At 43.5% G+C, this 17504-nt stretch overlaps 1 protein-coding gene across 1 annotated transcript in view; it reads right to left on the bottom strand.

The window, feature by feature from the left end:
• Rabex-5 (Rabaptin-5-associated exchange factor for Rab5) overlaps positions 1–17504 on the bottom strand; it is a 68921-nt gene that overhangs the window by 34619 nt on the left and 16798 nt on the right. Inside the window, exon 2 of the mRNA XM_068348394.1 lies at positions 16580–16774. Within this exon, the coding sequence (XP_068204495.1) occupies positions 16580–16764 (185 nt within the window). The 5' untranslated portion in view covers positions 16765–16774. The remainder of the gene's footprint in view (positions 1–16579; positions 16775–17504) is intronic.

Here is a 17504-nt window from a genome sequence, read left to right as displayed (position 1 = left end):
TTCCTTGAGTAACTTCAATTCATCAAGAATAACTATTCCTACTCATCTAAAAATGTAAATTAAATAATATTAAAGATTATCTCTTAGTGATTATAAAACATATGGATATCAAAACTACTGTACCTGGACTTCCTTAGTTTAATGTCATAAACACTTTTGTGTCTTCTTAACTCTACCGTGTAAGAACTCTCCATTTTATTTGATTATTCTTGGAAAAAGTAATCCGGAAACGTTCAAAATACAAATAGATAAACACCTTTCAAAACTGTTGCTCGAATGTCAAGTGCGTACATTTGTAAACTAAACCATTGACAAAAATTTGTTACATGCTATGCATCTCTATTGGTACTTTCGACCCAAGAAGAACAGATTCATTTAATCCAGAAAAAAATCAACCATTGTTATCTTTTCTTGGGTAGTGCTACAGCCTCTGTATCATAGTCTTTTACTGTCTTGGGTTAGAGTTCTTTTGCTTGAGGGTACACTCGGGCACACTATTCTATCTAATTTCTCTCTCTCTTGTTTTGTTAAAGTTTTTAAAGTTTATATAAGAAATATTCATTCTAATGTTATTACTGTTCTTAAAATATTCTATTTTTCCTTGTTTCCTTTCTTAACTGGGCTATTTTCCCCGTTGGGGCCCCTGGGCTCATAGCATCTTGCTTTTCCAACTAGGGTTGTAGCTTAGCAATTAATAATAATAATAATAATAATAATAATAATAATAATAATAATACCAAATAAGGAGGAATAGATTATCTTGAAGTGGTAAATCATATAACTACCAAATTACTACTAAATTTAACAACATGAATTACAGATTTGTATGTAATATGTTATTTTCATTAGTAAAATAAATTTTTGAATATACTTACCCGATAATCATGTAGCTGTCAACTCTGTTGCCCGACAGAAATCTACGGTCGGGATACGCCAGCGATCGCTATTCAGGTGGGGGTGTACACAACAGCGCCATCTGTGGTCAGGTACTCTAGTACTTCTTGTCAACACCACCTCAATTTTTTCCTCGGTCCACTGGTTCTCTATGGGGAGGAAGGGTGGGTCAATTAAATCATGATTATCGGGTAAGTATATTCAAAAATTTATTTTACTAATGAAAATAACATTTTTCAATATTAATCTTACCCGATAATCATGTAGCTGATTCACACCCAGGGTGGTGGGTGAAAACCAGTGTACATGTTAATCAAGAAGCTAAGTATCCCGTATTTTATTTTATTAGTTATTCAAAAATAACATAAAATAAATAAGTACCTGGTAAGGAAGACGACTTGAACCATTACTCTGCCTTTATTAAGTACGTCTTCCTTACTGAGCGTAGCGGTCCTCTTAGGATGCTGAACGACTCTTAGGTGCTGAAGTATAAAGGGCTGCAACCCATACTAAAGGACCTCATCACAACCTTTAACCTCGGCGCTTCTCAAGAAAGAATTGACCACCCGCCAAATCAACAAGGATGTGGAAGGCTTCTTAGCCGACCGTACAACCCATAAAAAGTATTCAAGAGAAAGGTTAAAAAGGTTATGGGATTATGGGAATGTAGTGGCTGAGCCCCCGCCTACTACTGCATTCGTTGCTACGAATGGTCCCAGGGTGTAGCAGTTCTCGTAAAGAGACTGGACATCTTTGAGATAGAATGATGCGAACACTGACTTGCTTCTCCAATAGGTTGCATCCATAACACTCTGCAGAGAACGGTTCTGTTTGAGGGCCACTGAAGTAGCCACAGCTCTCACTTCATGTGTCCTTACCTTCAGCAAAGCAAGGTCTTCTTCCTTCAGATGAGAATGTGCTTCCCTAATCAGGAGCCTGAATAGGTAAGAAACTGAGTTCTTAGACCTTGGAAGAGAAGGCTTCTTGATAGCACACCATAAGGCTTCTGATTGTCCTCGTAAAGGTTATGACCTTTTAAGATAGTACCTAAGAGCTCTAACTGGGCAAAGTACTCTCTCCAGTTCGTCCCCCACCAAGTTGGACAGGCTTGGGATCTCGAACGACTTAGGCCAAGGACGTGAAGGAAGCTCGTTTTAGCAAAAAACCGAGCTGTAAGGAACATGTAGCCGTTTCAGATGTGAAAACTATGTTCCTGCTGAAGGCGTGGATCTCACTTACTCTTTTAGCTGTTGTCAAGCACACGAGGAAAAGAGTTTTTAATGTGAGGTCCTTAAAAGAGGCTGATTGGAGAGGTTCAAATCTTGATGACATAAGGAACCTTAGGACCACGTCTAGATTCCAGCCTGGAGTGGACAACCGACGTTCCTTTGAGGTCTTAAAAGACCTAAGGGGGTCCTGTAGATCTTTGTTGGTGGAAAGATCCAAGCCTCTGTGGCGGAAAACCGCTGCCAACATACTTCTGTAACCCTTAATCGTAGGAGCTGAAAGGGATCTTACGTTCCTTAGATGTAACAGGAAGTCAGCAATCTGGGTTACAGTGGTACTGGATGAGGAAACTGCATTGGCCTTGTACCAGCTTCGGAAGACTTCCCCTTTAGACTGATAGACTCTGAGAGTGGATGTCCTCCTTGCTCTGGCAATCGCTCTGGCTGCCTTCTTCGAAAAGCCCCTAGCTCTTGAGAGTCTTTCGAAAGTCTGAAGGCAGTCAGACGAAGAGCGTGGAGGTTTGGATGTACCTTCTTTACGTGAGGTAGACGTAGAAGGTCCACTCCCAGAGGAAGAGTCCTGGGAATGTCGACCAGCCATTGCAGTACCTCTATGAACCATTCTCTCGCGGGCCAGAGCGGAGCCAACCAACGTCAGCCGTGTCCCTTTGCGAGAGGCGAACTTCTGAAGTACCCTGTTGACAATCTTGAACGGCGGGAATGCATACAGGTCGAGATGGGACCAATCCAGCAGAAAAGCATCCACGTGAACTGCTGCTGGGTCTGGAATCGGAGAACAATACAACGGGAGCCTCTAGGTTATCGAGGTAGCGAACAGATCTATGGTTGGCTGACCACACAGGGCCCAAAGTCTGCTGCCAACATTCTTGTGAAGGGTCCACTCTGTGGGGATGACCTGACCCTTCCGGCTAAGGCGATCTGCCATGACATTCATATCGCCCTGAATGAACCTCGTTACCAGCGTGAGCTTTCGATCTTTTAACCAGATGAGGAGGTCCCTTGCGATCTAGAACAACTTCCACGAATGAGTCCCTCCCTGCTTGGGGATGTAAGCCAAGGCTGTGGTGTTGTCAGAGTCCACCTCCACCACCTTGTTAAGCTGGAGGGACTTGAAGTTTATCAAGGCCAGATGAACCGCCAACAGCTCCTTGCAATAGATGTGAAGTGTCCTTAGCTCCTGATTCCATGTTCCCGAGCATTCCTGTCCGTCCAAAGTCGCACCCCAGCCCGTGTCTGATGCGTCAGAGAAGAGACGGCGGTCGGGTTTCTGAACAGCCAAAGGTAGACTTCCTTGAGAAGAAAGCTGTTCTTTCACCACGTGAGAGTAGACCTCCTCTCTTCGGAAACAGGAACTGAGATCGTCTCTAGTGTCATGTCCTTCTGGGTCGTACAGACAACTCCTTATCGGGTTGCTGAGGTTGCCGCACTGCGTCACAACAAGTCACTTCTGCTGGTTGTTGAACGTCTTCCCAGTGACACACTGACTCCGTAAACAAAAAATCCTCTAACAAGGACTAAGCTTGGACTGCATGTCTTGCAACACAGCTCAAGGTCTATGGGAGCAGGTGTGGTAACAGACGGGGTTAGCGACTGAAGTGGAACCATTACCCTCCCTGGAAGCATGCTATGCTTAAATAAAAGTCCATAGGAGGCTAAGCAGCTAAAGGCTCCTCTCCAAATGATAGAGTCCTCAAGGGAAAATCAGAAGGAGGGAGAATAGCACTTTCTCATCTACAGGAACCATATCCGAGAAAAGCTAAGTTCTCTCAGTGAGGGTTTCACTGGTGCAAAAGCAGCAGACTAGAAGGCAACGTTATGAAACTGCTTGACAGTCTAGTGAGTTGGCAACAACCAAAGATGTGTGACTGAGAAGCATGCGGTAAGGTATGCAGAGCATGCTGTATGTAGAGCATGCTGTAAGGTAAGCAGAGCATGTTGCATGGCGTGCGGCTTATGCTGCATGGGATGAGGCTCATGCTGCATGGGATGAGGCTCATGCTGCATGGTATGAGACTCATGCTGCATGGGATGAGGCTCAAGCTGCAAGGGATGAGGCTTATGCCGCATGCGTTGAGGTACTTCACCTCAGGAAAGGGAAACTCGCCCTGTTGGCAACACTGCATTACTTCATGCATGCTTGCATGGGGTTTTAATATCAACATAAAATTTACATTACATTCATAACTCATGATTCATTTTTGTTTTGAAGATACTTTTGCCATATTTTTGCGATTTTGTTAAAAATATATTGCAAGAAATACATATATATTTTTTTTAAGTAATACGAATAACCTCCATTATCATAATGTTTGTGTAGGCATACATGTATATGTTTTACAAATGCAAGTTATGAAAGTAATGAGGTGTTATTATTGTCATTTGTTATTTCATTAATGACATAATATTGTCTTCAGAGTGCCACCTAGCCACCAACAATAAATGCCCCCCCAAAAATTATATTGGCCCTGAAGTGGCCCCCCCACTTTCAGAGTCCTAGAATCGCCACTGCGCAAGAATTGAGGTTGCTGCCTCATGGATGGTGGAGGTTGTCGCACCGCAAGAGGTAGCTGCCTCGAGGATGGAGGAGGTAGTCACAACGCATTAGGCTCCTACCTCAAGGGTAGAGGAGGTTGCTGCAAAGCAAAAGGCTCCTGCCTCAAGTGTTGAGGAGGTTGCCGCGTGGCAAGAGGCTCCTGTCTCAAGGAAAGTGGAGGTTGCTGCACAGAGCTGGTATCTGGCAACTCCCAAAGCGGCAGCTCACGCATGGAGGTAGCTTGAGGAACCTCAACAACATACGTCTGGCAGGCTGGACTGCGTAGAGGTGGAGGAGCGCTCGCAGGAGGAGGTGTGTTAACCTTCTCTGCCTGAAACTCCTGCATCAACACCGCAAGCTGAGACTGCATTGTCAGCAGCAAAGACCACTAGAGTTTAAGAAAGACAACAACAAATGGAGCTACTGTCCGTTGAAACTGAGGGTCTAAAACAGCTGGTGCGGCAACAGACGGAGTTACTGTCTGTTGCGATACCACCTTGCCTCTCTGGGAGGTGTGCAGTTGTCGTACTGCAGCAAGTCCGAACTGACCCAGTGCTAATGGCACCACCTAGGAGTTGGACTTGCGCGGAAGGGACCGACTTGCACTTAAAAGCTGCAAGATTTGGTCCATGGTTTCTGCGAGAAACCTCTTCCGCAGACGAGGAATAAAAGGGCTCTCTCGTCTTTGTGTGGGTGGGGTGATCACGTCGGCTACGTGAGTAGGTTACACCCGAAACCACGGAGGGAAACGTCTGTTCGTCGATCAAGGCCTGCTGAACCCATAAGTCCTTCGACATTACTTCTCCCCTGGGCTTGGGAGCTTGTAAGAGGTCCCAGACTAGGCGAACAACTGGCACGAACAGACGAACCCTCGAACGCAACACTGTAAAACTTTGCGCTTATCACTTTATCACTTTTGATTTTCTGTTTGCACTTATTTCACTGAACTCGAAACTTTAAGTGGTTTGTACCTGAAACACGCAATTCTATCCTTCATTAAAAGTTAGTAATTGCGAAAACAGTATTACAATGTAACAGAAAAACATAATGAAAGATAAATAATTCAGTGGCTGGAAAAGAGATTAAACACTAGATCAAATAAACTACGTTTAAAATCTCTCACCGCATAAAGTCTGAGAACAAGAATAAAACTCTAGAAACGTTTACCTTCTTCCCCTAAAGAGACTAGGGAGAAGAACAAAAACGATAACAACGTTACCCGCTTGAACGAAACGTTTATCCTCCTCTCTCTCCCTCCGTCTCTATCTCTTTCTCTCTCTCTCTTGACTTAGCATCTGAGAGAAGAGCCCAATTATATATATCGTTAAAACATATTATTGTTAAAGGAAAAAAACTGAAAGGTTTCCCAAATAAAAAGTTCCTTATTAGAATAGAACCATTTAAGCTAAGAAAGAATGAACAAAACGCTAGAATCGGTTTACTCTTACTGCAACGTGACACCGTGATAGACTCTCTCTCTATCGTAACGATATAGCGCAAGTTGAACGTTCTGAACGTCAACAACTGCAGAGACAAAACAAAACGTTAGTTCAACTTTGAAAACAGTACAAGACTATCAAAGAGATTCTTTCAAAAACATTAAAATAGCATAATATGTTAACAGGTAAAAACGAAATGACGGGCTCAAAGTTAATTAACTTCGGTACCAAGAAAAGACCGCCTACTATTAGGAAAGGTCGAATATAAACAAATATAAAAATTAATTTAAATAAGTTTATAATAAAAGGAAGTTAATCAAAGAGGCCTATAAAAGGCGGAGAGATATAAAATAATTCTATAACTTTGTTAAGCAAAATTAAGAGAGTCTATACTCTCTTCGACACCAACACTTCCGTCTAAGGGAAGGGTCGGCCATTTAAAACTGAAAGAGAGTTCATACTCTCTTCGTACCAAAATTAAATAAAAAATTAAATCAAATTAATTCCAAAAACTTGCTAAGCTAATGATATAGCTTCCTGAATAGCGAAGGCTAAACTCTAGAGCAAATACATCACCAAATCGTGAGCAATAACTCCAGAATCAACAGCGTATCCATGTAGGTCTAGCCGGAGGCACGACAGAGGAAAAAATTGAGGTGGTGTTGACAAGAAGTACTAGAGTACCTGACCACAGATGGCGCTGTTGTGTACACCCCCACCTGAATAGCGATCGCTGGCGTATCCCGACCGTAGATTTCTGTCGGGCAACAGAGTTGACAGCTACATGATTATCGGGTAAGATTAATATTGAAAAATCACAATTGTTTCAGTTAAAAGTTTTTCAATAAAGAAATCCCTACAACGGTATTTTGCGTCAAACGAATGAAATCCAAACTGCGCTCTCACATCGTCCAAGGAATGAGTACCTAAGTACATTGATTAGCATGCAAAGTTGTTGCAGATTACCCAAGACAAGTTAAACCAAAACCAATGCAGAAGGTCCATCATCATCATCATCTCCTCCTACGCCTATCGACGCAAAGGGACTCGGTTAGATTTCGCCAGTAGTCTCTATCTTGAGCTTTTGAATCAATACCTCAATATTCATCATCTCCTACTTCACACTTCACAATCCTTAGCCATGTAGGCCTGGGTCCATACCAAAAATATACTACCTTGGCATAGTTGACCCCTATCTATACATATATCATTTAACACAATTTTATTAACTTCTCTCTTCCAATATCATGTTTCCTTTTATGGCCATTAAAAGTTTTTATCATCAATGTTATCATTACTACTGTATTAACTTTACTACTATTATCATTACAAGCCTGCCCCTAACCCTAGTTGGAAAAAGGAGAATGCTACAAGCCCTAAGGGCCAGATAAGAAAAGCAGCCCAATACAAGGAAAATATTTCCACAGTAAAAATAAACTATAAAGGAGAAATAACCAGTAAGGCTTATAAAGAGACTCATATGAGCCTACTTTACTCATAAACTATTATGGGCTCACAATTTATCACATACAGCCAGCACCCATAAACCAGTGACCATTTATTATTATTATTATTATTATTATTATTACTTGCTAAGCTACAACCCTAGTTGGAAAAGCAAAATGCTATAAGCCCAGGCGCTCCAACAGGGAAAATAGCTCAGTGAGGAAAGGAAACAAAGAAAAATAAAATATTTTAAGAGCAACAAGATTAAAATGTTATTTTCATTAGTAAAATAAATTTTTGAATATACTTACCCGATGATCATATAGCTGTCAGCTCTGCTGCCCGACAGAAAAAACCTACGGGCGGAATACGCCAGCGATCGCTATACAGGTGGGGGTGTACAACAACAGCGCCATCTGTCGAGTAGGTACTCAAGTACTCTATGTCAACACAGAACCAATTTTCTCCTCGGTCCACTGGGTCTCTATTGGGGAGGAAGGGTGGGTCCTTTAATTTATGATCATCGGGTAAGTATATTCAAAAATTTATTTTACTAATGAAAATAACATTTTTCAATATTAAACTTACCCGATGATCATATAGCTGATTCACACCCAGGGAGGTGGGTAGAGACCAGCAAATATGTTAACCTTAAGAGCTAAGTATTCCGTATTTCATTTTAGCAGTTATTCAAAATAACAAACATAAAATTAATAAGTACAGTACCTGGTAAGGAAGTCGACTTGAACAATTACTCTGCCTTTTTAAGTACGTCTTCCTTACTGAGCCTCGCGATCCTCACAGGATGCTGAGCGACTCCTAGGAGCTGAAGTATGAAGGGCTGCAACCCATACTAAAGGACCTCATCACAACCTCTAATCTAGGCGCTTCTCAAGAAAAGAATTTGACCACCCGCCAAATCAACCAGGATGCGAAAGGCTTCTTAGCCTTCCGGACAACCCAAAAAACAACAATAAAAAGCATTTCAAGAGAAAGATTAAAAAAGGTTATGGGATTATGGGAATGTAGTGGCTGAGCCCTCACCCACTACTGCACTCGCTGCTACGAATGGTCCCAGGGTGTAGCAGTTCTCGTAAAGAGACTGGACATCTTTAAGGTAAAATGATGCGAACACTGACTTGCTTCTCCAATAGGTTGCATCCATTACACTCTGCAGAGATCTGTTTTGTTTGAAGGCCACTGAAGTTGCGACAGCTCTAACTTCATGTGTCCTTACCTTCAGCAAAACCTGGTCCTCTTCATTCAGATGGGAATGCGCTTCTCGAATTAAAAGTCTGATATAATAAGAAACTGCATTCTTCGACATTGGTAAAGAAGGTTTCTTAATGGCACACCATAAAGCTTCTGATTGTCCACGTAATGGCTTAGTCCGTTTCAAATAGTACTTAAGAGCTCTTACTGGGCACAGTACTCTTTCTTGTTCGTTTCCAACCAAACTAGCAAGGCTTGGAATTTCGAAAGATTTGGGCCAAGGACGAGAAGGAAGTTCGTTTTTGGCTAAAAAACCAAGCTGTAAGGAACATGTAGCCGTTTCAGATGTAAATCCAATGTTCCTGCTGAAGACGTGTATCTCACTGACTCTTTTAGCTGTTGCTAAGCAGACGAGGAAAAGAGTTTTCAAAGTGAGATCTTTAAAAGAGGCTGATTGAAGTGGCTCGAACCTTGCTGACATAAGGAATCTTAGTACCACGTCTAAGTTCCAACCTGGTGTGGCCAACCGACGCTCCTTCGTGGTCTCAAAAGACTTGAGGAGGTCTTGTAGATCTTTGTTGTTGGACAGATCTAAGCCTCTGTGACGGAAGACTGCTGCCAACATGCTTCTGTAACCCTTGATCGTGGGAGCTGAAAGGGATCTTTCCTTCCTTAGTTATAACAGGAAGTCAGCTATTTGAGTTACAGAGGTACTGGTTGAGGATACTGATTTGGACTTGCACCAACTTCGGAAGACTTCCCACTTCGACTGGTAGACTTTGAAAGTGGATGTCCTCCTAGCTCTAGCAATCGCTCTGGCTGCCTCCTTCGAAAAGCCTCTAGCTCTCGAGAGTCTTTCGATAGTCTGAAGGCAGTCAGACGAAGAGCGTGGAGGCTTGGGTGTACCTTCTTTACATGCGGCTGACGCAGAAGGTCCACTCTTAGAGGAAGTGTTCTGGGAACGTCTACTAGCCATTGCAGTACCTCGGTGAACCATTCTCTCGCGGGCCAGAGGGGAGCAACCAACGTCAACCTTGTCCCTTCGTGAGAGGCGAACTTCTGCAGTACTCTGTTGACAATCTTGAACGGGGGGAACGCATAAAGGTCTAGATGGGACCAATCCAGAAGAAAGGCATCTATGTGAACAGCTGCTGGGTCCGGAATCGGTGAGCAATAATTTGGGAGCCTCTTGGTCATCGAGGTTGCAAACAGATCTATGGTGGGTTGGCCCCACAATGCCTATAGTTTGTTGCATACATTCTTGTGAAGGGTCCACTCTGTTGGGATGATTTGACCCTTCCGGCTGAGGCGGTCTGCCATGACATTCATGTCGCCTTGAATGAACCTCGTTACAAGGGAGATGTTTCGATCTCTTGACCAGGTGAGGAGGTCCCTTGCGATCTCGTACAACTTCATCGAATGAGTCCCTCCTTGCTTGGAGATGTACGCCAGTGCTGTGGTGTTGTCGGAGTTCACCTCCACCACCTTGCCTAGAAGGAGGGACTTGAAGCTTCTCAAGGCCAGATGAACTGCCAGTAGCTCCTTGCAGTTGATGTGTAACTCGCTTTGAACCGCATTCCACGTGCCCGAGCATTCCCGACCGTCCAACGTCGCACCCCAGCCCGTGACCGATGCGTCCGAGAAGAGAAGGTGGTCGGGGGTCTGAACAGCCAGTGGCAGACCCTCCCTGAGGAGAATGTTGTTCTTCCACCAAGTCAGTGACGACTTCATCTTCTCGGAAATAAGAACTGAGACCGCTTCTAGCGTCTTGTCCTTTCTCCAGTGAGCAGTTAAGTGAAATTGAAGGGGGCGAAGGTGAAGTCTCCCTAACGCGATGAACTGGTCCAGTGATGAAAGCGTCCCTATCAGACTCATCCACTGTCTGACAGAACACCGGTCCTTCTTCAGCATGGACTGGATGCATTCTTGGGCTTGATTGATTCTGGGGGCCGACGGAAAAGCCCGAAAAGCTTGACTCTGAATCTCCATTCCTAGGTAAACTATAGTTTGGGATGGGACGAGTTGGGACTTTTCTATATTGACCAGGAGACCCAATTCCTTGGTCAGATCTAGAGTCCACTGTAGATTCTCCAGACAGCGACGACTTGACGCAGCTCTTAAAAGCCAGTCGTCCAAATAGAGGGAGGCTCTGATGTTTGCTAAGTGCAGGAATTTGGCAATATTCCTCATCAGTTTGGTAAAAACTAGAGGTGCCGTGCTTAGGCCAAAGCACAGGGCTTGGAACTGGTAGACGACCTTCCCGAAAACGAACCTTAGAAAAGGTTGGGAATCTGGGTGGATGGGGACGTGAAAGTACGCGTCCTTTAGGTCTAACGAGACCATCCAGTCTTCCTTCCTGACCGATGCTAGAACCGACTTTGTCGTCTCCATGGTGAACGTCTGCTTTGTGACAAAGACATTCAAAGAACTGACGTCTAGCACCGGTCTCCACCCTCCTGTCTTCTTCGGCACTAAGAAGAGGCGGTTGTAGAAGCCCGGGGATTGATGGTCCCGGACTATGACTACCGCTCCCTTTTGTAGTAAGAGAGACACCTCTTGCTGTAAGGCTAACCTCTTTTCCTCCTCTCTGTACCTGGGAGAGAGGTTGATGGGAGTCGTTGCTAGAGGGGGCTTGCGTAAGAATGGAATCCTGTACCCCTCTCTGAGTAACTTCACAGACTGTACGTCTGCGCCCGTTCTCCCAGGCCTGCCAGTAGTTCTTGAGCCTGGCTCCCACTGCTGTCTGAAGAGGATGGCAGTCAGACTCTGCCTCTAGAGGACTTGGAACTCTTCTTTTTGCTTCCACGTTGACTTCCGGCACGAGCACCTCCTCTGCTGGAGGCTCTGCCACGAAAGGGCGGGATGAACCTAGAAGCTGGTGTGTCCATCCTAGGTCTAGGTACGGAGGGCAAAGGTGTGACTTTGCGTGCGGAAGAAGCCACCAGGTCATGGGTGTCTTTCAGGATCAAGGAGGCAGCAATCTCCTTGATCAACTCTTCAGGGAAGAGACACTTAGAGAGTGGAGCGAACATCAGCTCCAACTTTTGACATGGGGTGACTCCAGCTGATAAGAAGGAGCAAAGGTGATCTCGCTTCTTGAGTACCCCAGACACGAAAGAAGCCGCAAGCTCACTAGAACCATCCCGAATGGCTTTGTCCATGCAGGACATGATGAGCATGGAAGTTTCCTTATCCGAAGGGGAGGTCTTCCTGCTCAATGCTCCCAAACACCAGTCCAGGAAGTTAAAGACCTCGAAAGCGCGGAAAACTCCCTTCATAAGATGGTCCATGTCCGAAGAGGTCCAGCAAATCTTGGAGCGTCTCATAGCCAGCCTGCGGGGAGAATCTACTAGACTTGAGAAGTCGCCCTGGGCAGAGGCAGGAACTCCCAAGCCGAGAACTTCTCCCGTGGCATACCAGACGCTAGATCTGGAAGCAAGCTTGACCGGGGGAAACATGAAGGAAGTCTTTCCCAACTGCTTCTTAGACTGCAACCACTCTCCCAGTACCCTTAAAGCTCTCTTGGACGAGCGAGCGAGTACGAGCTTCGTAAAGGCAGAAGCTGCTGACTGCATGCCTAAAGCGAACTCAGAGGGAGGTGAGCGTGGTGCTGCAGACACAAACTGGTCTGGATACAAATCCTTAAAGAGCGCAAGCACTTTCCTAAAGTCTAAGGAGGGAGGCGTGGTCTTGGGTTCTTCGATGTCGGAGTGTTGGTCGTCAAGATCCGCAGCTTCGTCATCATCAGAGATACCATCTTCTGAATGTTGAGGAGGAAGAGGCAACGAAGTGGGCTGGACAGCTGAGTCCGGCAGCACGGGTGCATGCGTGGCTGCACTGGACCCAACATCATGCCACTGTGGGTCAGTCTGAGAACTGGCAACAACCAAAGCTGAGTGGGTGCGCAAAGAGTCTACACCCGACTGTGGAAGGATAGCGGAGACCACCGTGGGTTGCGGAGGCTGACGCACCGCGTCAAAACACGGCAGCTTAACTCCACCCTCCTGTTGTTGTGGTAGCTCACGCACGGCAACGGAGTGCTCCGTGCGTCTGTGGGAGTCAGCATGCGTCTGGCAGGGTCGACTGCGCATGGGTGGAGGAGTTCTCGCAGCCGGAGTGTGGGAGCAGGCAGCCTCAGCGTCTGCTGGGCGCACAACCGTGGCAGGTTGTAGGCAAACGGGTGCATCGTCAACCTTCTCCGCAGTCGGAGTGTGGGAGCAGGCAGCCTCAGCGTGAGCTGGGCGCACAACCGTGGCAGGTTGAAGGCTAACGGGTGCAGCGTCAACCTTCTCCGCACGAAACTCCTGCATAACCGCAGCTAACTGGGTCTGCATAGACTGCAGTAAAGACCACTTAGGGTCTACAAAAGCGGCAACAGACGGAGCTACTGTCCGTTGTGACTGAGGGTCTAAAACAGCGGGTGCGGCAACAGACGGAGTTACTGCCTGTTGCGGTACCACCTTGCCTCTCTTGGGAGGTGTGCAGTCGTCGGATGACTGCAGCGAGTCCGAACTGACCCAGTGGCTACACCTGGGCCGTTGGACTAGCTCGGAAGGGACCTTACGCTTAAGAGGCCGTGAGACCTTGGTCCATCGTTTCTGTCTAGAAACCTCTTCCGCAGACGAGGAATAAATGAGCTCACTCGCCTTCTTGTGGGTGGGACGATCTCGGAAAGATACGTCCGAAACCACGGAGGGTACGTCTGTACGCTGATTAAAGCCTGTCGAACCCTTTGGTCGTACGACATTGCTTCTCCCCTGGGCTTGGGAGCTTGCAAGAGGTCCCGGACTGGGAGGACGACAGGCACGAACAGACGCACCCTCATGCGTAACACTGACACTTTTCACTGCACTGACACTCACTTCACTTCCCACTGCACTTTTACCTTTCAACTCTCTGACATCAGCCATGAGTTGATAGCGGTCATTAGCCAATGACTCGACTCTCTCACCTAGAGCCTGAATGGCACGCATCATATCCGCTATTGAAGGTTGATGAGAGCTAGCAGGGGGGTCGGGTGCAACCACTACAGGGGAAGGAATAGGTTGAGGGGCATGGGGAGAGGAAAAATCAATAGAGCGAGACGAACTCCTCCTGAGCCTATCCTTCTCTAGCCTACGTGCATATTTCAGGAATTCTTGAAACCCGAATTCCGAAAGCCCAGCGCATTCCTCACATCGATCTTCCAATTGACAGGCTTTACCCCTACAATTGGAACAAACGGTGTGCGGATCGATAGAGGCCTTCGGAAGACGCCTTGAACAGTCCCTAGCGCTACATTTCCTGTACTTGGGGACTTGAGAAGGGTCAGACATCTTGAATTAGTCAAAGGGGGGAATTCAAAATCTATCCAAGTCGTCAACAAATAATCCAAATCCAAAAAAAGAATGCAAGGAAGTATTGAAGATAACTTCTGCACAGCGATAGCTAATAACTAGAGATGAATACTTCACCAAATAACGTGAAATTCAATCCAGAAAACAAGAGCGTATTCAGTAGGTCTTGCCGGTGGCACGACAGAGAGAAAATTGGTTCTGTGTTGACATAGAGTACTTGAGTACCTACTCGACAGATGGCGCTGTTGTTGTACACCCCCACCTGTATAGCGATCGCTGGCGTATTCCGCCCGTAGGTTTTTTCTGTCGGGCAGCAGAGCTGACAGCTATATGATCATCGGGTAAGTTTAATATTGAAAAATAAATATAAACTATAAAAACTTTAACGAACCAAGAGGAAGAGAAATAAGATAGAATAGTGTGCCAAAGTGTACCCTCAAGCATTTATGTGGGAACTGCACTGTACATACATCTCACATGTTTAAAGTAATCTTAGCTATAAAAATAGAAAACAAGTAGAGAAAAGTCTCTAGGCAACCAAAAATTGAAGTTACACTGAGCACTAAGTACAATTACTGCATTTCTCTAAAATAACTGGCCATCACAATTCTAAATTACGTTTATTGAAAATGCAAATTAATCAAGGCCACTAAGGAATAAAAATGATCAACATACACAGACTTGTAAATCAAGAGGCCAACAACTACAATTAAATCAAACTTATTATACAACGTTTCTCATTTCACAGCAGAGGTACATATGAAATCCTTAAGCACTTGCACTAATTTTCACAAAACACCGCTTTATTTTCTAACCCAGGCTATGACTTTGAACAATGACATTTACTTCCTACTTAGAACTTAGGATTTCAAATTGAATTTGTAATTAGAAATATATCAATTGATTTTTTTATATTTCTATGACCATTCCACTATACTGTACTGTAATTGGATAGTATTATAAATCTTTAATGTATACAATAACACAGCACACAACAGAACAATTATCAAATACTGAATTTTCAATTGTTTGTCAGCTTTAAAGATCATGGAAGCTTATCAAAATTTCATTGTCTCTCCTGACTTATCTATCAACATAATAGATCACTGATAACTCAAGATAAAGTAATAAAACCCCAGGAGAACTCGTGCCATTTCACCACTTAAAATTCCTGCTACAAGAGAGACCCTCACAATAACATCAATGGACATCATACTACTGCATTCAAGCTAAGCTTCAGAGTGATTGATTGATGAGTTTTCTGGCATCCTAACATCCAAGGTCATTGATGCCATTAAGATTCAGAATCCAAAGGGTATGGTATATTTTTTTTCCAAAATTAACCAACTTGATATAAATCAGATTTTCAGGAAATACCAAGCCATTTTTGACCTAAAAATATTTTAGCTAAATACTGTACACAGTAATACCCTGCCCTATGATATCAATGGGTTCCAAGAGATCTTTAGTAAGGCAATTTTCAACGTAGGTTGGATGTTTGCTTATAAAAGGAGTAATATGTTCTCTATACACATACAGAACTGGAAAAAGTACTTATAACTTGGTATCATTATATAAAAATCAGATGCAGTACCAACATTGATAAGCTTCTATGTGAAATACTGTACAATAATATATAGTACAGGGATTAATTATCACAATATTTTACGACATAGAAACCATCGTAAAGTAGGGTAAAACAAAGTAATGTAGATTTTATTTTTCATTTAATACTTAGACTCGGAACTGAAATATGTCTAACAGACGTAAACGTTTAAAGATACTCATGAATGGCAGAGGTAAGGGACAGTGACAATGCCCTTGAGACCAACCATACATACAATATGATCAGTGACAAAGTCCACTCTTCACCCATGCTAGGACCAGGAAGGGCCAGGGAATGAGTACTGATAACACAGCAGGTAGACCAATAGGCTCCTTCAAACACCCCATTCCTAGCTCACAAGGATAGAAATATTTAAGATTTTCTATTAAGAACTGGTTGAAAGGTTATTTTACTTGAATATTCCTACTTTCATTTAAACCCTATCGTTATTCAATCTAGATATCTCCCAATGCTACCAGGCAGTTTTTTTTTTTTTACAAATGACATTCCGAACAGATGAAATTTGCATAACATCACTTCACCTGATCAGATTTGTAAAAGTTAATAAGCTACATTGGCCTTCTAACCTTGTCATTTACAAATCGGTAAGTTTTCCCGATATGGATGTTTCAGAAAATTTACTTTTTACAGAATCCTGAGTTCTTTTAATTTGTGCATTTAAAATAGTTACCGTATAAAGCAGCATAGTTAACTGAACTAATGTATCTCTGCTGTTAGTGAACACAAAACAGCAAAAACACCAATGGCGAAAATGGTAATATAAAGAAAAAATCTGAATTCCTAATATGAAAAAACTTACTCTTGTAATTTATTCTAAAAGCTACAGAGAACAAAAAAATACTTACTTGCGAATCTTTTGAGTTGGATCAAAAACAGTCTTTCTTTGTTGGTTTTTCTGTACCAACTCCTTGTAACATTTTGAACAGTGTCCATCCCAGGCCGGGTTCCCATAATAACCACAACCCGTTCGGCAACGCAGCTCCACTTTACTGACGTGGGGCCTGGCCCCAGTCCAAGCCGAATTAGACATGATAGATGGTCTGGAAAATAACACTGAATAAGTCAATTTTCATTTTAATAATTTCAGATTTATTGGATTTATAAATTTAGGGCAACAAGAACTGGCATTGACACCTGGAAGGCCATTCAGTACCCATACGCAACTTGGGGGAAACCCTGTTTAAAAATAATGTTAAAGATGTTGGTTAGCAAGATGGAAGAAAGGAAGCAGGTATACAGGAATAGTAGGAGGCTAAAGAGCGAGCGCATTTAGCGACAAAAGGGAGAATGCCAAAATAGTTAAGTAACAATGGTTTCATTATAGAATAGTGCAATGTTAGTTAGGACATTGGAATTTATATAATTGAATAGATCACTGCAAATACTGTATACTACTGTACTTTGAAATCCATACATTACTAGTGAGCAACATGAATTAACAAAGTTACTAATTTTAATTTAAAAAAAAAAATAAATTTTTTTCCTTTTGTCACCTTGGCACCTACCCCAAGAACCTCTTCCCTCTCAGTAGTTCAGTAAAAAAACTGATAGGTGGCACTTCTGTCGTAAGTTACTTGTTCGAACAGAATTAAGGGACTAACGTTTTATAATGTACTCCAAACCTTAGTTATTTGTTTGAAATACAGTATTGGAATATGGAATGTAATTAAACATGACAAATTGATAGGTAATTTGTATTTTACTGAACTATACAAACCTTAGCTATTTAATATGTTATTTTCATTAGTAAAATAAATTTTTGAATATACT

This window comes from Palaemon carinicauda, chromosome 24 (genome assembly GCF_036898095.1).
Source record: "Palaemon carinicauda isolate YSFRI2023 chromosome 24, ASM3689809v2, whole genome shotgun sequence".
Lineage (NCBI taxonomy): Eukaryota > Metazoa > Arthropoda > Malacostraca > Decapoda > Palaemonidae > Palaemon > Palaemon carinicauda.
This window is presented reverse-complemented; position numbering and strand designations above follow the sequence as displayed.